The 23257-nt window shown below is 35.0% G+C and overlaps 1 protein-coding gene and 2 pseudogenes across 1 annotated transcript; 1 reads left to right on the forward strand and 2 right to left on the reverse strand.

Annotated features, from left to right (window-relative positions):
- Window positions 1-4602: 4602 nt before the first annotated feature.
- On the reverse strand, window positions 4603-6427 carry LOC106758137 (annotated as a pseudogene).
- Window positions 6428-6456: 29 nt separating this feature from the next.
- LOC106758146 (thylakoid membrane protein slr0575) lies at window positions 6457-20382 on the reverse strand (the record flags this gene model as incomplete). Its single annotated transcript, XM_022785591.1, has 9 exons — window positions 6457-6760; window positions 7299-7344; window positions 8295-8375; window positions 9440-9493; window positions 12568-12651; window positions 18044-18130; window positions 18344-18446; window positions 18541-18587; window positions 20005-20382. Coding segments are annotated over 9 exons (951 nt in total), but the record flags the coding sequence as incomplete, so codon positions are not given.
- Window positions 20383-21723: 1341 nt separating this feature from the next.
- Window positions 21724-22266, forward strand: LOC106758155 (annotated as a pseudogene).
- The last annotated feature ends 991 nt before the right edge of the window (window positions 22267-23257 follow it).

Below are 23257 nucleotides of genomic sequence, written 5' to 3' on the forward strand. Positions count from 1 at the left end.
TGTTGGGTTATCATCTGTGCTTAAGGCCTTTATCGTTTAACTCATTCGGTAGTAGATCCTGTGGTTTTAAAATTAAAAATAACAGTTATGACCAAATATAACTAAGGAATTAATGTAGGAAATAACCAAATTAAATATGATTATTACCTTTTGTTGGTCTGACACAAAAGTGATTGATGAACATACTTCTTCACCACCAAGATCATCAATCAAAAGATTCAAAAACCAGGACCATGAATCTTTGTTTTCCACTTCTACCACCGCATATGCAATGGCCAACATTTGCTCATTTCCATATCTCCCAACAGCTGTTAACAACTTACCACCATACTTCCCTGTCAAAAAGGCTCCATCTAATCCAATTATTGGCCTACAATAGACAACAATAAAATCTCTTGAAAATTACCTCACCCTCATTATCCCCAACATGCACCTTAACTGTAGATCTTGGATTTCTTCCCAACAACTCATGTGTGTAATCATATATCCTCTTATATTGATCCTTAAAGGACCCATCAATGTGCTCAGAAGCAATAGTTTTGGCTCTATAAGCCATACACATAGATATACCTATGTTCCACTTCCTTTGAAATTTTTCACGAATATTTATACCCTTCATATTAGGATTTTCCCTTACTGTTTTCTCCAACTTTTTAGCTCAACCACTTGGCGTCAAGTAACTTGAGGTTGAACTCCCTGCTGCATGTATGAATGTCATTTTTAGTTCTCAGCTGCCATGATTTCACAGCTTCCATATAAGCACAATACATGGTCCATGGGCATTCTAGTTTTGCTCGAAAGCACTTCATCCTCAATCTTTTTTTGTCATTTTTTACAAACTTTATATTCCTCCCATTTTCCAATGCATACCCTTTTACAACATCTAAAGTTTCTTGCTTATCTGCAAAAAAAGTCCCTACTTCCCATGTAAAGTCTACCATATTTTTTGGCATACAAAAAGTACTAAACCTCCCATGACCTTCAGTGTCATTAACCTCTTCATCATTATCTGTTGCACTTAGTAATTCCTCAGATTTCCACTCCTCATAAAAAAAACCTCTATCATCATGATCATCATCACATTCAAAACTCACAACATCACTATCAGAAAGACTTTCTACTTGTACTTCTACTTCCACATTACCGTCTATATCACCATCTATATCACATTCAACACTCACATCTACTAGCCCCTCTAAGCACTCATTGTTTCCATGTACATCACCTTCATTAGTAGATGTACTCCAATTACAAAGATGAACTTCATCCTCCACAACTCCTTCACACACATTCAACTCTTGCTCTTCGTCACCATCACCATGACCTTCAACTTCAACTTCAACCTAATGCATCTCTTGTACGTGACTGATAACGGTCCAAAAACCGTTATTTTCATACTTAAAATTGACATTAAACACACCCTTTATGACTTAGAATTAGCTTGAAATCATGCAATTTTCTTAAGTTAGAGAATAAGAGAGTCAAAGTTGGTTTTCTTAGTTTTATGCTTGGTTTTCCCATGATTTGGCAGGATTTATCAGGAATTGAATGAAGGAAGTTAAGGAAGAAAAGAGTTGGACTCAAGAGAAGGTGGAAAACTGAAGAAAAGAAGAATCTCAGCCACCGCTCAACGTTATCCCACCGCTGAGCGGTAGCCATGCAGAGGGATTCTCTTCCAGACGCTCAAGCGCCACCACTGAGGGGTGAATTGAAGTGTCGACCTCACCGCCGGGCGGTGAAAGCCACCGTTGAGCGGTGGACTCTTTAGAGAACTCTCTGCCCAACGCTCAATCGCCAATGCTGAGGAGTGATTCCAAGTAACGCACCCACTGTCGGGCGATGGACTATTGGATTTGGGTCAGAATTCTATAATTTTTCCTAAGTTATAAATAGTTCTACATGAACCAGAAAGGCTATCTTTTGGCAAAAAGGACGCAGAAACACATTTTTTCACTCCTTGGAGGCGGATTTTGGATGCGGAAGCTCTAATTTATCAAATCTAGGGTTATCTTTTCATACTTTTCATTCTTTTCATCTAGTTTCACCATGATTATGGTGAACTAAACTCCTTTGTTGTTGGGGGGAAACAATGTAATCCTATTGAAACTCTCATATATTGAATTATTGCTTTATTCATATGCTTTCTTTTATCAATTGTTAGGGGTTTTTCCTCCATTATATTCGTATGCTTTGTTTAAGACATTATACATTAGCATAATCTTTTATTCCATCTATATGGACACATATGGGTAGGTCTAAACATGAGGATTTCTCTTGGGAGCAATATTACCTAGACATAGGGATAAAAGAACCGATTGCCTTAAGCTTCTGTGCGAATTATGTAATGCATGATCAATTGCTAGGGAGACTAGACATAGTAAACTAGTAATTAGGAGTAGGCTCTCTTCACCAAGACATTGAGATTATGGTAAATTAGAAAGTGGCATTAACATTGATAAAGAAGTAGAATAAGGTAAAATTCGTAAATATATGAGAGTGGATTAGGATGAAATCATAAACCCTAACAACATCATTCATCCATATCAATCACCCAGATTATCTTCTTGGTCAATTGATCAAAACTTTTGCATGTGCATGTTTATTTTCTGTCTTGCATATAAAACCTTAATTTTGGTTTTCTCAAGTCTTAAAAGATCAAGATATCACATGAATGTTTAGGCCTAAGAGTCTCTAGGGAAACATACTCGGACTTACCATTTATTATTACTTGATACGATTCGGTACACTTGTCGGACCCTTAATAGCGACCATGACCTTCAAGCTCTACTTGAACACCATCACCATGTTCTTCACCCACATGCACCTCTTGTAAGTCACCATCACCTTCATCATATATTTCAACACCATCACCATGTTCTTCACCGTCATGCAGCTCTTCTAAGTCACCATCAACTTCACCATGTACTTGGACACCATCACCATCTTCTTCACCCTCTTCTTGTACTTCACCATGACCTTCAACTTCTCCTTCATCATTAGTAACATATTAAAGCATATGTATCACTTCAGCCTCAGAAAAAGCATGTTCAACATATAAATGAACCTCACCATTAAGCCTAACTAAGTTAGCCATATGCATGGCACCAGTGTCATCAATAAATTCTTCCAACCTATTTTCTTACACTAAACCCCCTCCTACACAGTACCATCAATGTTTAAAATTATCATATCCAAAACTTTTCACTACACTAACAACCACAATATAACTCCACATATAAGGGTCAAAGGACAAAGTTGTTGTCTCCCCTTCATACTTCAAGCTACCATCATTAATGAACTTCCCGCCATGATGGAAACAACAGTCAATAGCGTCGTCCATTACGCACAACACAATATAAATATATCTACACACCTAATATGCAAACATATGACGACAAAAAAAAATTAAAACAATAACAAAACACACTCACACAAACTCAAATAACATTATACATCCATGAGGGACCACCAAAACGCACTAAACCGAACACAGACCAAACCATACATCAATGGGGACCACCACCGAATATTGTACTTTCCAACTATAAAAAGCAAGATGATAAAGCATAAACACTGACCATTGTTAAGATTAACCTTCACTCACCACGTGCTTCAGCCTCGTGCTTCCAATGACACAAGGTCGCACAAATCACCCCATGCTTCAACTTCTTCCAGTTGCACATGCACCGTTATTTCAAGCCGATGTTCTTCACCCACCAACACTCGCGCTTCGAATGGAACAACAACGATTTGTTTTTCTCCCACGAACCCTAAACCTCAACTTCCCCCGACTTCATTTGGATTTCACAATTGCAGCAAAGAATGTCACTTTCAACACTTAATTTTATTTCATTTCCAACTTTTCCCTTACTTAAAAATTTGTTTCCAATTTTTAAACACCATATTTTAATTTAAAAATTATAAAAAAAAAATTCAGTCACGTTTTAATGTCACGTAATAAAAAACTACACTGTCAGTATGTAACGTAATATCCTCCTTAATAGCGTTTGATCAAATTGACGAAAAACCTTTATTTGATTTAAATTTACAAAAATAAGAACTCAATTGAGACGTTGAAAAAGGAGACCTATTTGAGATTTTAGACGAAAATAGAAATATAAAATGACATTAAAAAAAATTACTAAAGAAAAGTTGTTTTACGGCATCAATTATGTTGCGATAGTAATCAAGTGAACAAAATGATAATTGAATTATAACGCTTAAACTTTTATATTCTTAAATAAAAAGAAGTTACCTTGACCATCAATTTTAATTGTTGAACTAGTGATAAACATTTAAAGTAAAAATATTTATAATAGGTTAATTTATTATAACTTCTTTGTCATTTAAAGAAGTAGGGTTAAATATGTTTTTCATCCCTTAAGTATTACACGATTTTGATTTTAGTCCCTACTCGAAACATTGATAGTTTTTAGTCCTCATAGTTTTGAAACTAATACTAATAGTCCTTAAAATTGGACGGTGTTAATTTTAACTAACGGCGAAGCCAACTCTTACCCCAGCTGTCATACCACGTTTCACTTTTCTTTAATATTTCCTACCAGTCAAAATAAAATAAAATAAAATAATAAAAAAGAAAACCTAACAGCAACTGGGAGGAATCTCGAAGTGCTAGAGCCTGCGAACGCTTCACCAACTGCTTCCGACATAAAAACTCCTCCGCATAAACCTTCCCCATCTTCCGATCCACATCGTGCAGGAATATGTGCATCACGCCGGAGCCCTTCCTGTCTCTCGCCATCACCGCCGCCGAGAAGATCGCCGCCATGCGTCCTAGCGCCTCCGCAAAGTACCCCTTCGGCGCGTCAATCATGATCAGATCCCACTCCGTTGAGTACACCTCGTCCGGGAGGTTCTAGAGCACCAGCTTGCACCGCTCGTTGCCGCGAAGCATGGCGGTGGCCGGCGAGCAAGCGGGCTCGGAGCGGTAAGACGAGAGGAGCTGGTCGGCTTCACGGAGTTGGGTTTGGTAGTGGACGGTGTGGGCCCGGAAGAACGACGCGTCCTTGAGGACAGTCTGGACCCACTTAGGGTCCTCTTCGAGGAAGAGCGTGGTGCCGGTTACCGCATCGTGCTCCACCTGATCGTCACCCCCAAACACAGATCTTTCCTACTGAGTCGGCGTTGTGAGTCTGATCAATTGAAATTCACCATTTATTACAACAAAGAGAAAGATGTTAGCTGTATTACACATATTTTCTGAACTGAATCTTCTGGTTTAATGTTTATTCAGTCAAAATAAATTGTTACAACAATCTTGGTAGGGATTGGGGTTAGGGTTCTAACCTTCCTTTATGGACAAACTGCTATGAAGCATTTTACACAGTAAGTATGGGTCTGCATTGGAGGATTCAGAAGGGGAACGTGGGAGGAGCAGAGTCAATGAACCAGAATCAATTTTATCAAAGTCTGCTGATACCGGCAACAAGTACAATTCGATCAAGACAAAGCTTCTCGGCTCTGAATTGAAGTCAAACAAGAACTGGGTGGACAAGGCTTCATAACCTGAATCAAGCAAGAACTCTCACAAGAGAGGCAAACTGTATATAGATGTTTCTGCATTCATTTCATTAATTCTTTACAGGATATGCTTTTTCTTCTTCTTCTTCTTCAGGGTATTTCTATTTTGATTCACAGATGAGATTTGAGACTTGTGTTTGGATTTACATTGTATGGATCTCTGTGTTAGTATCTTTATTAAGACTTTGCTCTTCACGACTCTTAATTATTTAAGCTTTTTTTCATCTGGGTGATAGCTTTGATAACCCACCCTAAGAGCAGAGCATTATTATGCCCCTTCAGATTCTCGCAAGCATCAACGACTAAGTGGAAGAGGTTTTCGTAGATGGCTATGATGTCGGCGCCTTCCTGGCCACGACGTAGAGGGCGAGGGAATAGACACAGGAGGCTTTGGGTCGTAGATGACGAAGGTAGGTTCGATTTGGAAAATGAAACTATCCACGTGGCATGACAGTTGGGGTAAGAGGTGGCTTCGCCGTTAGTTAAAATTAACGTTGTCCAATTTTAAGGACTAATAGTACTAGTTTCAAAACTATGAGGACTAAAAGCTATCAATGTTTCGAATAGGGACTAAAACCAAAATCGTGTGATACTTGAGGGACAAAAAGCATATTTAACTCAAAAAAGTATACATAACTTAGTTAAAGGTAAACAAATGTATAAACAAATTATTCGTTTTCTCTTTCTATTTCATGAGTACTTATGTTTTTAACCCTCATAAAACACATTTTTGAAATGATTTGTAAACCCCTTTATAAAGCCATTACACAATGCTCTATCAACATCTGATAGACATAATTGCATTAAATTTTCAGAAGTTATATTTAAACCTATTCAACCCATCCTCTCTAACTAATAGTTTATTTTAGCTATTACAGAAATACATCGGTATAATAGGGTGAGAGAAAAAATTACTGATTGCGAAAAGAAAATGCCATTACCAAATTGCCAGCATAAATAATGTGATATTTGTTAGCATTATTGACCAGGCACTTTCAAATTGCTATTTATTTAAACGTCAAAATTTACACTTGATACAATAATAACTCAGTACTCTTGAACATAACATTTTTACATATTGTACAGGACCTAAGTCCTGTAATTGACTAAACCATGAGACAAAGAAGAGAATCAAATGGTCCAGAACATCATGAAGGTAAAGCATTGGGATCTGTATTGGAGATAAGTCGAACCTCATATAAGTCTTTTTCGCCCTTACCTGCACCCAGTTATTATGTCAGAATGCATTCACTCTTACTACAGTTTTCCTCATTTTAAGTTTTCGTCTTGATACAAGAATATTATGTTTTGGAACCTACACATGAATAGAAATTTTAGTTCCTATTGTTACCACGATTAAATGCTGTTTCTGCTACTAACACTGTTACAAAATTTTCTGAATAGGTATAGAAAACATAGAAAACTATCTGTAGCAAGTTTATACAGTCAGAATTTTTATAGCAGTTTACACTCCAATAATGTTTTGTAGCAGTGTAAGCAAACATTATCAGCCTCAATAATAACAATGTCAATGACTTGGACCAAAACCTAATCTCTATGCATGTGCAGGGACTAAAATTTACAATTTTCTCATTTAGAGACTAGAAATTAAAATGGATCCACTGCAGCGACCAAATGAAGATTAGCATACAAGCAGTTTAGCAATTTAAATACTAGCACATTATAGTCTCATTTGGAGACTAATTTTAAGTACCAGCAATTTAGCACACAAGCAAAGTTTGAATTTTCACACTCACCAATTTCAGCTGTAACTCCTGGCCCAAAGAAGGAAGTAAATTTGGCCTAAACAATTGAAGATTGAGAAATAGTTAGCACCAATATCTTTTGATATCAAAACCCTAGAGGATTTAAGAATTGCAGAGAATATGAATTGGATTTAATCAAATTCCAACAGCAGTAGTACGCCAAAGTTAAATTACAGCATTTTGTCAGTCTATAATATGGTATGATTATGAATAGCACAGGGATAACCTGCAATGAAAAGTACATTTTATCTCTCGAAAATTGCTTTAACTTCCATGCAATTTTGGACTTAAGTGCAGCATAAACCCCAAGGAGTTGAGGTTTCCTTTTTTATATTTTATCAATTGGATCCCTCTCTTCATCACCTCATGCAAAATGGTCTATAGGGTTCATAACTATTCTTCGTATTATAGAATGTTTAACCAGCCATCACTATATCTGTCTCTAGCCAAATCTTTGGTTTACCCAATATTTCCCACTGGTCCGTATCTCAGGCTGGGATCAGTTTTTCTTACTATGCAACTATAAATTGACAGGGTCATTTATTTGAACTGGCTCGACGGTGCTTACATAGTATATATCTAATATAATGCAACAAATAATATCAATCTATGCAAAATATTATAAGTTCCATTTTTTATACGTATTAAAATATATAAATTTTAAGAGAATACAGGACACCTACTCTCAAGAAGATCAAAAGTATAATTCTAAATCCCACACGTCAAATTAATTTGGGGCAATGAGATTTAGGTTCTGGGGTTTCTATTCTTTGATTCTTCTATTTCTATTTTCTCTTCTGAGTTTTTTCAAACTACCCGACCTCCCTGCCAAATAAATTACAAGGAAAAGCCCACACAAGTTATCTAGTTCTAGAACTTATGCTCTCTCCAAGATCCAAAGGGTCCCATCATCTTCACAAACATGCGAAAAAATTAATACACTATTTATATAATTAAAATATAACTCCAGGAAACATAACGGAATACCTGTCTTTGTTCAAAATCTGACAACTGGAGAGTCTTGGCCTCAAAAGCCAAAACCAGACAGTATTTACCATCTTGTGTGACCTAAGATATAACCACATCACGAGACAGAATTAATAAGGGAAACAAGTGTCTAATGAAAAAAATGATCCTGTAAATAGTAAGCTTGTTGCCCTAATAATAATACAGAAAGCTTGAGCAACTAAAATGACTTTCGGAATCCCCAAATATTAAAGAATATTTGACTAGAAGGTTTTTTACTAATGACGAAAGCTTGAGCAACCAAAGTGGCTTAGGTAGGTCATTCTACTTAAATGAAAAAACAATATTGACGGGATCCAATCTCGGAACAAAGAATAGCTGCTGGAGAGTAGAGCTTGTCTATTGGCAGTACTCGTTCACAGAAAGTTCTTGAACATTTAAAATAATAAACATGTTCAATAAAAGATGGAGCGGTTAATAGAAAAGATAGCACAAGCAACAAATGTGTAGAAATGAAAAGAATTCAAAAAATCCTACTTTGGCTTTAAGTTACTAAATTTCAAGTGGTATAAAATATACTTTCAAGGCTAATTCAAATGCACCTAGCTAGAATTGAAATAATGAAAGAATTACCTGTAGCTTTTATACTCCCAACAAACAAAAATACTGAGACACACAAGAAATTTAGTTGAATCTCATGGTAAGGGTGCTTGAGTTTAATCAAAATGAATCTTACGAAAGGGTACTCAGAGTGCTGAGGTGGCAATGTGGGTAGGGGAATGAGGATGGAGGTTAACGGCTTAAGATGCAAAAAGGACTCCATGATATACAAAGAGAATGATAGAACAAATGAAGTCAAGGCAGACAAAAGAATATAAATGAAACTTAAAATTAGATAAATATAGAATGATAAAACTAGGAAACATGTTATATTTATAAAATATAGAGGTATGGACAGTAGTGAATGTGTAAGAGTAAGAGAACTGAACTAGTACTATAAGTTAACACGTTCTACACAATTCTTTCGAAGTAAAATGAGATATATGCTATTATTTACTTTTCCTGCATTTGCAAAGGATCTTGTATGTAATATGAACAAAAATCTTAATAACGAGACTTAAAAAATAGTACTCATTGCTGAATAAATGTAAAATTGAGAAGCATACTTCTTCTCGAATCAACTGTAGAACAGGAGCACTTCTCCTTGGTATTCCTCCTCCCTGGAACAAAAAGCAGATACAATTATATCTTGGAACTGAAGAACATATTACAGGCTGCAGAAGAAGAAAGATCAAGTCCCACATGCAATAAAGGCTTATTTGATGCATGAATTTGATACATGTATCAGATACAATATGTATTTAATAAGTGATACAATTATTCTAAAATATATAAGAAAAGATATGTGTGAGATACATATCAAAATATTATAAAAATTCATAAAAAATAATATATGAAAGCGTTCTGCAAATCCAAATTAAGAAACAATTTTCTTGGACATTACTAAAAACAAAATAAAAATTATAATTTGATGTCATTGTAGATTACCTTATGTTAGAATTAATTAGTCATTAGTAGAGATGACAAAAAAAATCTGTGTCTCGGATATCTACGGATAAAATCCGCGACGGATAGTTGTTATCCACGGATATTTACTACCAGCAGATTGCGGGTATCGACAGGTCGAGTACGAGTATTATACTATCCGTACTCGCGGATATCCGTTTCCCGCAAAAAATAAAAGTAAATATTTAATTTATATTTTATTAAGTTAAATTAAATTAAAATTAATATTAATTTATATTTTATAAGATTAAATTTAATTAAAATTAAATTTTAATTTATATTTAATTTAATTTATATTATATTTTATATATTTTTTGTAATTTTATTTAAATTTTATTTCAATAATTTATAAAAATATATTTTTTTAAATATTTATAGGTATCCACGGGTATCCACAGGTTTTAAAATACTCGCGGGTATTTCTTAAGCAGGTATCCATGCGAGTAGCAAGTAGATTTTTTTTTGTTGGGTTGGGTTGCGGGTAGGCACTATCCGTGCCCGGCCCGACCCATTGCCATCTCTAGTCATTAGCTGTTAGAGATTTGTCCGTCATTAGCCAATTAGGATCATTGATACCGTCTTATTACACAATAATTTATTGTATTTGATTTTGTAAATTTCTACATTTGACACAACATTCAGATAACACTTTCTTATAAACCATCGGTGGTTTAGGTTAGAAGTGATGGCAAACCCCTAGTCAAGGAACCAATCACGATAAGCATGGCCAAGCACATTTAAGAAGAGGTAGAGTCATCTCTGAAAGGTGAGGCCTAACTCTTTTTTTCTTGGGCCATTTTGGAATACACCTAGTAAAGTAGGAATGTTCTTAGTCTTGTATCATGGACCAAGTAATAGAGGATTTCCTTTTAGGACCTTGTATTATAGGCCAAGTAATGTAGGGTTTTAGTCAACATGGGTCAATACAAGTCAACTCTCGTGTTGACCCATATGTAGCGCCTTCGTAAGTTGACTTTTAGTCGACATCCACCCAGACAACCTTGGGAGACAAGCTAAGGGTGTTGGTCATCTTCCTTTGGGGAGAGTAGTGGCCATATGTCCTACTAATGGAGAGGATTTTTCCATAGTAATCGTTCATGTCCTACTCTTAATGGAAAGGATTTTAGCCTTCTTATCCAAGTTAGCAAAGTTGAGGTTTTTAGGATTTTGCTTCTACTTTTGTGAGACACCTCTAGGGTTATTTGGTTATAAATAGAGGTGCTCACCCCATGTAAAAAACACTTTGAGATTAGTAATGAAATGCTACAAATGATTATAATAGGTGCATTGATATGGTATTGGAGCAAGATGCTATTGGTGAAGATGCATTAAGAGGGTGGCTACTTGCTGCATATGCTGTACAATTTGACAAGTCCTCTCATGACCTCAGTAACAGAATCCTGCTGCAGGCCTATGTGAAAATGAATGAGGTGTTCCATGTGTTTTTCAAAGAATTAGAGTGCAAAGGGTCGCATACAGATCGTTTTCTCGATGGAAGTGGGATCCGGTGCATAATTAGTCAAGTGACTGACCTTACCTTTCTTTTAGTATGGTCTTAATGAGTTGAGACCATTTAATATAATATTTTCCATTTAATTTGTAAGCAGAATGGACATCCTGCAATTCTCCAGCAGTCTGGGATCTGTCCCCAGTTTCCAAGCCAGAATTCACAAACTTAGTCACACAAGAGGATTAAGCAATAAAGGATACAATAGTGATTAGAGACACAGGAGGGAGTAGGAGTTTTCTTATTCAAAGAGGAAAAAAGGAATGGATAACCACAGCTCCAAGACCAATGGCAGCAAGTAATTCAGCACCACCCAATTTATTGGCAGAAACAAACTCTTTTTCTCAATTTGGTACCAACAAGGGCAATAATGAGGTAACTGTGACGGCCACAACAGAGACAACTTTAAAAGGTTGATACAATTAAAGCTTCAAAAAAGGAGAATGTTTTCGCTGTGATGAAAAATATAGTGTGAATCATATTTGCAAGATTCCCACATATTACACGATGAGACTAAACCATGTGACAACAAGGCTGCCACTAGCATTTCAAAATGCCCAATCCATCATATTAGAACAAAGCATGTGGAAATTTTTCGACACTTCATATAGGAAAAGATTAATCATAGCATCATAACGATTTATTACATACATCATGCAGCCAAACTACAAAATCCTAACTAAAGCTTTTCCAAGGCACACCTACGAGAGTATGAGATCCAATCTGGATGTGACAGATATCCATCAAGCAGATTGATGGGGAGTGCAGATTATCTTGGATAATCAAAATCATGCATTATAGGAAATATGTCTCCTGAATTTTAGGAGTAAAATTAGTTCTTTTTAGTCACAACTGTGACAGGAAATATGTCTCTCCTGAATTTAGGCGTAAAATTAGTCAGCATTATACTAACTCGTTATTCCACATTATATATGTTTTCATTGGTTCGATGAGCTTATGTAGTATATATTGTTACTGTAAACAAACCTCATCACTTGTAAAAGGCATTCAATTCACAGTTTCTTTTTTCCTAATAATGTGGAACTTGGGTTTTTCCACATAAGGCTTGGAAGTGGGTTCTCATTTCAAACAGAAGTAGAGAAGAGCAAAAATGTGACTTTTATGTTTCATTTAACTCCTCAAAATAAGATAATAGAGAAATGGAAAATATACAAAAGAGGTACGTAGCAAAAAGATAATTCATTACTTCAAATAACATACTTGGCCGTACTGGAATATCCGTTTCAATGCCTCGTCCAAATGTTGCTCATCTCCATAGCGATACCTGGTGACATCACTCTTCACCTGTGAAAGCCCAAGATGTCACATGCTACGTCAAGCATTTAAAACACTTGAATTTAAAGAATGGCAAAAATCAGTGAGTATTGCCTCAGCTGATGTATTCCATTTATAAATATGTGCAGGTATAGAAAAGGTGGGAACAAGAACAATCAAAGGAAAGAAGCCATAGCCTATGACCCTTAACGTTTAAGCTAAATACAGCGACGAAGCAACTATATTAGAGTTGTACAAATAATAACAATCATATAAAAGTCCCCCTCAAACTGGAATATAAAATGGAATTCTAAGTCCTCTTAAAGAATTGGATAGAATGTTTGCAAGCTAATTATTCGACCTAACGAATTTAGTACTAAGTTTATTGAACAAGAATCTCTTCCTAACAAAATGAGAATATAGTTTGGTTCTCTCATGAAACACTAGATTGGAATCAATATAAAGGATTGTCGGATTATCATAGTAGAACTTTGTTTGCCTAACTTCACAAAATTACAACTCTTGAAGGAGTTATTTAATTCACACAAGTTTAGAAGTGGCCAAAACCATAGGACAATTTGGTTAAAGTCTTGCAACATCAAATTAGTCCACACTTTACTTATGCGAGGTTAATGGTTATAAACCACTTCACTTGTGCATGTCAACCAATTAAATTGTAGTGCCTATAACTTTACATCAAAAATGACTATTTCACCCAAGCAATTACAAAATGGAACAAAGAAAAATACCATAATTGACAATTTTAACCCTTGATATAAATTACTAAAACCTGGACAATACATGATGTGCTTCCTTTGATTTCCTAATCTTGATTTCTCTTAGATAACTAGTTTAAAAGAAAGGTGCTAGGCATTGTGGATTTGACACCAAGTTGGGCAGTAAGTATGAATGTAGGATTGATGGGACGTGACCATGAGCAAGGGAAAGGATCCACTTGAAGGACTTGGAAGACCTATGACAAGGGTCAAAGCAAAGAAAGCAAAGGAAGCTCTTCAACAAGTATTGTCCATATTAATGGAATACAGCCCAAGGTTCAAGGAAAAATGACCAAGGTGGTTAATTGGAGGAAGACTAAAAACCACTTGGCTGTTGTTTTTTTCTTTTAAGTTATTAGATTGTTTAAATAATGGCTCAATCCTTTGTATAATTAGCTGACCGAATTGTGTTTTAGATTAATCAATTAATGGGCTTTAGTTTGGTTTTATTTTCAAGTTATAATAAGAGTCCAATTAGCAATTTTAGTCATCAGCCCTTATAAACTTCACCATTTTCATCAAAGATACAAGTGAAGTTTATGCAGGAAAATTAGGATTTTATCTCTTCTATCTTAGTGAGAGTGATTCTATTAGGTTTCTTGGTAACAAGAAACCTAAATTCTACATCAGATTAAGCAAAAACGGACATAGATATGACTCCTCAAAGTAAGGCAACGTTTTGTTGAATTGAAAATACAGAAAACAATCAACAACTTCCAAGGGAAGACGTTCCCTTCTACACAGGACAGACCTGGTTCTGCAACAAAACACTCAGCAACCCCCTCCTGGACAAGCCCCCCTCCTTAAAAGATAAAACCACCTAACTCTTGATTAAAACTCCTCCTAACTACTAGTTAAAACTCCTAACTACCCTAACCACCTCTTATTAACTTCAATGTTTTTTCCTAACATAAACCTTCAAGATTCTATCAAATTCTCGTAAGTTCTTGAGTGATTCAAGAAACTTTGACTGTACCAAAGGACTTTCACATCCTTTGTGTGTTGCCTTTTTGAAAAGAGTGATTATTTGCTTCCTCCTTTCATGTTTATATCCAATTTTATCTCTTACCCATAACTTTCATTCTACATGTCCAAATTGAGTGTTTGTTGAGCCTGATTTGAAGTTCGGAAGGTGAATTTTCATGTCGTTTTGGAAACATCCCAATCGAAATTTTGTAGCTCGAGATATTGACGTTCTGAAAGTTTTGATCCCCATTTTTCTTTACTAATTTTTTAAATTTCCTTGAAGGTTCTAACCCTAAAGATCCTCAATCAGTCCCTGTGTAAATGTGATTCACATCATTTGGTATTCAGAGCTTTGATTTAAGGGTTTGAACATCAAATTGGTAATATCCTATCGTTCTTTCCTTTTTCTACGAATTCATTACCTTATTTTCATATTAATTGTGCTTGTGCTGAATCATTGCAGAAGTTAGGCCCTTGTGAAAAAAAAAATTATTACAGTATTTCAGAAAAAGAAAATTATTGGGTTGAATGATTCATGTTTTTGAGCAATTTGTTATAAGGTAATATATTGGTGTTGTTAAAGGATTCTTGCTATTTCTCCTGTTTACCGATATTCTTTTAGTCCTTTGTTGTTGTGTTAACCTTGTCTTCTTCTTTGTCGACTTAGCATTATCGTGCACGTATTGGAGGATTGTGCTTTGTTGTGGACATAATCTCTTGAATTTCCTAAGAACCCAAGGAGAATTTGGGTGGTAAAAGGAAAGAGAGTTTCATCATAGTAACAGCCAATCTGTTGAGTGCAAACACTTAAGTGGGTGAGAAAATTTTCAAACACCACATATATATTTTGCTCATTACCTTGATCTGTTTGTTAATCATGACAGCAAGGAATGATATTCAGAAGCAAATTGCTATTTGGAGAGGTTGATGAAGCAACAAGATGAGTTCCATGATAGGTTGGATCAACTAGAGAATAAAACCCACCCCACTAGGAAGAGGAAGGTCAAATAGAAATGAGGGAAGAATGGAAGGAGCAAAATTGAATGTAGCACCTTTCAAGGGTAGGAGTGATCCTGAATCTTACTTGGAGTGGGAGCTCAATATCGAGCATATATTTTCTTGTAATAATTATAGTGGGGAGCAAAAGGTAAGGCTTGCAATGGCTGAATTTTCTGAATATGCTTTAATTTGCTGGAACAAGTTGTAGAAAGAGAGGATTAGAGATGAGGAACCTATGGTGGACACTTGGGCTAAAATGAAAAGGGTCATGAGGAAGCAATATGTACCTTCTAGCCTCCATAAGGACTTAAAATTGAAACTTCAGAGATTATCTCAAGGAAGCAAGGGAGTGGAGGAGTATTATAAGGAGATGGAGATTCTTATCATCCAAGCCAAAATTAAAGAAGATCCTGAGGTAACTATGGCTCATTTCCTTAATGGATTAAATTATGATATTAGAGATGTTACTGAGTTGCAGAAGTTTGCAGAGATGGAGGATCTTTTGAATAAGGCCATACAGGTAGAACAACAAATTAAACAAAAGAGTACAGCAAGAAAGAAACTGGAGAGATAGAGTAAAGAAAGATGGTACTGCCTCCTCTAGTAATGCAGCACTATCTAACGAAGGAAAAGCACCTCAAAAGAAACCTGTACATCCACCAAAGAGGACTAGAGAAGTGAAATGTTTTCAATGTTTGGGAATAGGACATTATGCCTATGAGTGTCCTACCATGAAGATCATTCTTCTTAATTGGGAGTACACAAGCCAATCTGATGATAATGGTGGAGAGCAAGAGGATAGTGATGGAGAAGTGAAAGCTAATGAAGGAGAGTTGTACATGATTAGGAGGATGTTGGGAAGTCAAGTTAAGGTTGAGTATGCATCTCAAAGGGAGAACATTTTTCATACAAGATGTTCAGTTAATGGTAATGTATGCTTGGTAATCATTGATGGAGGTAGTTGTAGCAATGTGGCCAGTTCCCTTCTTCCATTGCCATTGCTCTTGCTGCTTTTGAAAAAAGCTCCCACGGCTTCTCTAAACCGAGATTCCCAAGAAAAAAGAAAACCAAACATGTTCTGATGTGGAAGATAAAACAAAGTTGCAACCACAGAACATACTAAGAAATTGACTCCTGATACAAGTTGTTAGGAACAAGACAATAAAAGAGGAAAGAGAAAAATAAAGAAAACATGAATTTAATGTGGTTCAGCATACAAATGTCTATGTCCATGACTACATTAGGAAGTATATTTATATTTTGGTGTGTCTCTCAAGCTTTACAGAGAATTGCTTATATAGCTAAAAAGAAAACATCTAGTATTAAGCGATATAGGACTAAATTAAGCTCCGCAATACTAACACAACTAACTTTTCACCTTTTGAGATTGTGTATGGATTTAACCCTTTGACTCCTCTTGATTTGCTGCCTTTGCCTAACATTTCTATGTTTAAGCATAAAGAAGCACAGGCTAAAGTTGAGTATGTGAAGAAGCTGGATGAGCAAGTGAAAGCTCAAATTGAAAAGAAAAATAAGAGCTAAGCAAGGCAAGCTAACAAAGGTAGAAGAAAGGTTGTTTTCCAACCTGGGGATTGGTTTAGGTGCACATGAGAAAGGAACAGTTTCCAGAACAAAGGAAATCAAAGCTTCAACAAAGGGAGAATGGTCCATTTCAAGTGCAGAAAAGAATCAATGACAATGTCTACGAAATTGATCTACCAGTGAGTATAATGTTAGTTCTACCTTCAATGTGTCTGACTTATCTCTTTTTGAAGTAGATGGAGAATCGGATTTGATGACAAATCCTTTTCAAGAGAGAGAATGATAGGGACGTGACCATGAGCAAGGAAAAGGATCCACTTGAAATACTTGGAGGACCTATGACAAGGGCCAGAGCAAGAAAAACAAAGGAAGCTCTTCAACAAGTATTGTCCATATTAATAGAATACAAGCCCAAGGTTCAAGGAAAAAAGACCAAGGTGGTTAATTGTATCATGGCCCAACTAAGGAAGACTGAAAACCACTTGGCTGTAGTTTTTTTCTTTTAAGTTATTAGTTTGTTTAAATAATGGCCCAATCCTTTGTAAAGTTGGCTGACCAAATTATGTTTTGGGTTAATCAATTAATGGGCGTTAGTATGGTTTTATTTTCAAATTGTAATAAGAGTCCAATTGGGAATTTTAGTTATTAGCCCTTATAAACTTAACCATTTTCATCAAAGATACAAGTGAAGTTTGTGCAGAAAAACTAGGGTTTTATCTCTTCTATCTTAGTGAGAGTGGTTCTCTTAAATTCTTGAGTGATTCAAGAATCTTTGGCTATATCAAAGGACTTTCACATCCTTTGTGTGTTGCTTTTTTGGAAAGAGTGATTCTTTCCTTCCTCCTTTCATGTTTCTGTCTAGTTTTATTTCTTATCCATAACTTCAGCTCTACGTGTCCAAATTGAGTGTTTCTTGAATCTAATTTGAAGTTCAGAACGTGAACTTTCACGCAGTTTTGGAAACCCGCAATTAAAGTTTTGTATCTTGAGATATTGACATTTTGAAAATTTTGATCCCCATTTTTTTTACTAATTTTCAAAATTTCCTTCAAAGTTCTAACTCTAAAGATCCTCAATTAATTCTTGTGTAAATGTGGTTCACAAGTTGGGTAGTAAGTATGAATATAGGATGATGTTACCTGTTTAAGAATTGGAGTTGCACATTTTTCCTGCAAGCTTTGAGCATCTGAATATGTGATGCATGGGACTGGCTTGAGTTCTGCATACTGCAAAGGGGAGATGGCTAGTGATAAAGTATGAATAATATGAAGAGTATGCAAATCACAGGAGCATCCACTAACATAAATATGCAAATAGAACTATGAAGTAATGACAAGAAAGTTAGGAAAGGGAATTCCTAACATGACTCTTTTTGCACAACTTTATTACGGTGAACATTCATCTTCTAAATTTATTCACATTGGTAAAACTTTCTTCACCTTCAGCGCCATTCCAATAATTGCAAGAGGAAAGCCATATGTTAACATTAAAGCTGACCATTCAGATCCAGGGAAAAGATTAAAATATGCCCCAAAACCATAGCTGCGTGTAACAAAAAGGCCAGCACAATAAACAAAAACACTTAATGTGTTGTATAAAATAAATGAAGAAGTTGAAAAAAGAAAATAATACTCACGACAGGAGTGAGAGTCCAACACCTAGACCAACCACACCAAAAGAAACCTGCAACAATTAAACAGTATCCTTAGAATAAATAACCCTACCCAAGTAGTTATAAAATTTTATGCTGCTGGTAATAATAATCATATATACCAGTGAATGAGAAACCTGAGGTGAGTGAAATGAACCAAAACAAGCAACAGTAAACAAGAGTTCCCTAAAAGAGTAAGAAAATATTACAGACAAACCACCAATTCACTGCCATATATAATTTGTCATTAGACATATAGGAGGAGATCACACTTGGAATTCGTGTAAATCCATTGAATTCACACAATAGTATACATCACCAATAACTCAATACTTCTTTTTCTGATTCTCTAACCAAACGCTACTGTTAATGCTTCAAAAAATACTCGTATGTATAAAGTAAAGCACAGAATACCGAGATCTGAACTTCTGTCGTGAACTATGTACTACTAATTGTATTTTTTCCCACTCAAGATGAAGTATAGTTCATTTATTATGCATCTGGTATAGTTAAACTGACAAAAAGAGAAGATTGCTGGATAAAGCAAATAGCAACTTATAGAGTAACAAGAGGACCCCATAACCCTTATCCATAATGGGAGAAAAATCTTTATGTTAATCGGCTTGATTAAATCCCTTTTTGTTGTTCTTTCTTGTTTTTAACAAATACTTACAACTATGGCACATTATTTATACTTTGTTCATTACTTTCCCATACATCTTTCCTAATTCATATAAATCGTTGAAAATAGGAAAGGAAGTAAAAATAACAAAACACGTTTGTAATTACTTTTTGTCACAAGATAAAAAATCTTAAATTTGGCATTTTTTGGGTGTATTTGATTAGACAACTTAATCAAGTGCTTATTAAATAAGTACTTATCATTGAAGTAAGCACTTACGCAGAAGTATTTCTAGTGAAGAGGAAATAAGGTTAAATTGTTTTGTTATAAGTTTAAGTTATTTTGTCAATTTGTCCTGAAGAGGAATAAATAGTCTATGAACATGTCATTACCTCTATATATAAGTTCTTTTAAACATCTACAGAATTGAATAAGTTATTTATATAATGAACAATAAATAAACAAGATCTAGTGGCTTAAATATTTTAATTATGAATAAGTTATTTTTTCACAAAAAGAAAATTTGAAATTAGTCTATCCGTCAATTTATAACTCAACAAGGAAAAAATATCTTAAGTAAAACTTTTAAAAATGTAACTTGAATAATTAGGCTTATAAAAAGAGTCACTTTTTATTTATTTACACGTAGAACAAACTCGTCCAATTTGCCGGGCATAGGCTTGTATCACAAAATTAGCGGAGATAAACAGTAAATAGACAAGCTGTTCCAAACTCATCATAAACCTAGACCGGTCTACTTCGGTTCAGTTCACTGATTAAGATAAGAGAAAGAAAACGGGGTTCGAGTGAGGAACGAAAAGACCAACCTTAGAAACGGAGAAGCCATCGTCCGAAACAACGGAAGGTTGTGCCGTAGAAGAATCAACAGCTCTGGGAATGAGACTCAGTTTGGAACCGAATAGCTTGGTATCGGCATTCGACACAAATATGGATCGGAGCTGAACCGAAACCGGCCGTAAGCGAGTCGGGTTGCTCAGTCGTGGACGACTCGAATGCGGAACAACAAGGCAGAGAAAACGGTGACCAGAGCAGACGGCGGCTCCACCTGGCATCGCAAACACACAACGCACTCTTGCTTGCTTAAGTGTTTCGCTCTTTCTTCGTTTCGCAGCAGCACAAACAGAAGAAAGTAAGAAATGAAAGAAAAGCTTCTCAACCGCCAAAATTCGATGTACGTGTCCTCGTTATCTTTCAGATTATATATATATATATATATATATATATATATATATATATATATATATATATATATATATATATATATATATATATGGTAAGCTAAAACCTTATGGTGATTTTTTTTTTCTTTACAATAAGTAAATAAATATAATTTTAGGATTTTCGCTTATGCGGGATATGTTCTAAAATAAAAGTATTCTGAACCGCGCAAAAATAGAGATATTTTTTAAAGACTGGTTTTTTAATCTGGATAGAATAATATATAAACAAATTTATATTATTAAATTAAACTATAGTTAATATGAGAATCAAATTTTAGAATTTTTATTTTTTCAAACTAATAATAAATAGTTAAGTTATTAATTTAATTCCTATTAATTTAAAAAAGTTATGTATAACAGTTTTTAAATGATAAAAAAAAGGTAGTAAAGCTCAATTTAATTAGGTAATAACCCCAACTATTATTAGTTTGAAAAATGAATTTGTATTATTTTGTAATATTTTAAGAATGAATTTATAATATTTTTTAAATAACTAATCTACAATTTTAAAGCACGAATATAATAAAAAAGACATTTATAAATAGTTTTAAAATATTTCTAACATTTTTAAATATTTAGTTTTTAATAATTATAATAAATGAAATTTACTTATTCAACTCTTACCTTGTTGGTTTTAAAAAACATTTTTGACTTTTTTAAAATTTAAAATGTGAAGAAAAATATTTATAATAATTTTAAGCCATCAAACTTAGTAAACTTAAATTTAATTATTCAATCTAGATTTTCAAAATCTAGAAAGGCTTACAACGTCCTCTAAAATGTTTAAAATAATTTCTTTTATATAAAAGGAAGAATAGTTTCACGAAAAATAGTTATATGATCTTCTTTCAAGAATTCCAAAAAATAATATCATCTTATTTAACTGACTATTATTAAAAAAAATTTAAACTCTTTGGTTATCACTTTTGTATAGTAATCTTAGTTGGGTTTCATATTTGCAATTGTCTCAATTGGATCATATTTTTTTATAAAATTGAGCAATTTCACCTTAAATCGATAACTTGTCCCAGACGGCCTTAAATTTTGATGACGTGTTTATGTTGATGTGCATTGTTTGATCATGTGTAATTTTTATTTAAATTAAAGAATTATAACATGGCAAATTAGGGTTTTTCATTCTATAGGAGACGAAAAGGTTGTGCCGTCACACGTGGGGAGGCGTGAAGGAGATTGATTTCATGGCGGAAGGGTTCCCCTACTTGTTATTGCCATGGAGGAGGCTCGTAGAGATTTACGAATCGTAGCGACCATGGAGGCATTGCACGAAGAAGACGAACTGATTAAATTGATTTGGGATTCTTGCTATTTCTAGTTTTTTTGTACTACCCACACCGTCCCGAATTCTCTGTCACCAACCTCCGCATTGTCAAGATGAACCTCACTTCTTCGCCCGACTCTCCCTCACACCTTGTCACTCTCTTCAACCTCACTGTTATCGCCAAAAACCCCAACAACCACCTTATTTTCTTCTACGACCCCTTCACTGTTATGGTCTTCTCTAACTCTGTCCCCATCGGGAACGGCTCCGCTACGACCTTTACCTCCGACGAAAACAACTAGACGAGCATTCGCACGATGTTGTTTGGTTCACAAGATCTGGACATTGATTTGTTGACTAACCCGAGATCGGGTCTAAAGATGAAGAAGGGTTTCCCCATTGAGATACAAATGGATACGAAGGTGAAGATGGATTGGCTCAAGAGCAAGAAGGTGGGAATTCGAGTAATGTGCGACAGAATCAGAGGAACAATTCTTGCCAACACGTCTCCGACAATGGCTTTTGTGGTGGACTTCGAGTGTAAGATGGATCTTCGAATCAAGATCTAGAAGCTTCCGTGGTGGACTCCGCCTTCCGCCGCCGCACATTATGCTCCCCATATTGTACCCCAAAACATCGCTTCTACTACTCCGATTCACCACCATCCCTATCTCATTTTCAAGATCTTCCCGAAGGGACAGATGTTCCCAGCAGGGAGAACATTCATCGTCGAAGTAGAAACTTGATTTAAATTTCTTTTGGCAAAGTTATCTGATCCTTTTCAGTGTTGATGCTTGATTTTATTGAAGCATGGTTCTTTTTTATTCTTTTGCCCTTTCGTTTCTGGTGATCTGTTTTGCATCTTTGTTTGTGATTTTTGGTTCAATTGATTTATAAATTTAATTTATAAGAGTAAAATCGCTACTACAGATGCGGGTTCAGATACAAATTTCGGCCAGTGGCGGAATTCGACGGAGCCACCACCCTAGGTTGGAATCCAAATTCGGAATTGACGATGAAGGGTGATGAAGATGATGGAGGGTGATGAAGACGATGGAGGAATCTCAATCCCTTAACATTTCCAATTAAATTTTGTGCCATGTCATAAACTGTTCACCTAAAAAAAATTCCACGTAATATAATATTGCCACGTCAACATTTTAAGTCTGCACCACGTCATCAAAGTTTAACACCGTCTGTGACAACTTAACGGATAGGGCAAAATAGGCTCGATTCTACAAATGTTATGACCTAAATGAGATTGTTGCAAAAATGATGACCCACTTGAGATTACTATATAAAATGTTTAAAATAATTTCTTTTATAGAAAAGGAAGAATAGTTTCATAAAAATAGTTATCAGATTTTCTTCCATGTTTAGAATTCCAAAAAATAATATTATCTTATTTAACTAAATATTATTAAAAAAATAAGAAAAGAAAATAAATGACAAAAGTAATAGATTAATGTGATTAAGAAGGACAATAAAACGCTATTAAAATTATACCTATTAAACTAACAAATTATCATTGTGTTAATTAGTGTCATTTTTATTAGATCT

Source organism: Vigna radiata, chromosome 1 (genome assembly GCF_000741045.1).
Source record: "Vigna radiata var. radiata cultivar VC1973A chromosome 1, Vradiata_ver6, whole genome shotgun sequence".
Lineage (NCBI taxonomy): Eukaryota > Viridiplantae > Streptophyta > Magnoliopsida > Fabales > Fabaceae > Vigna > Vigna radiata.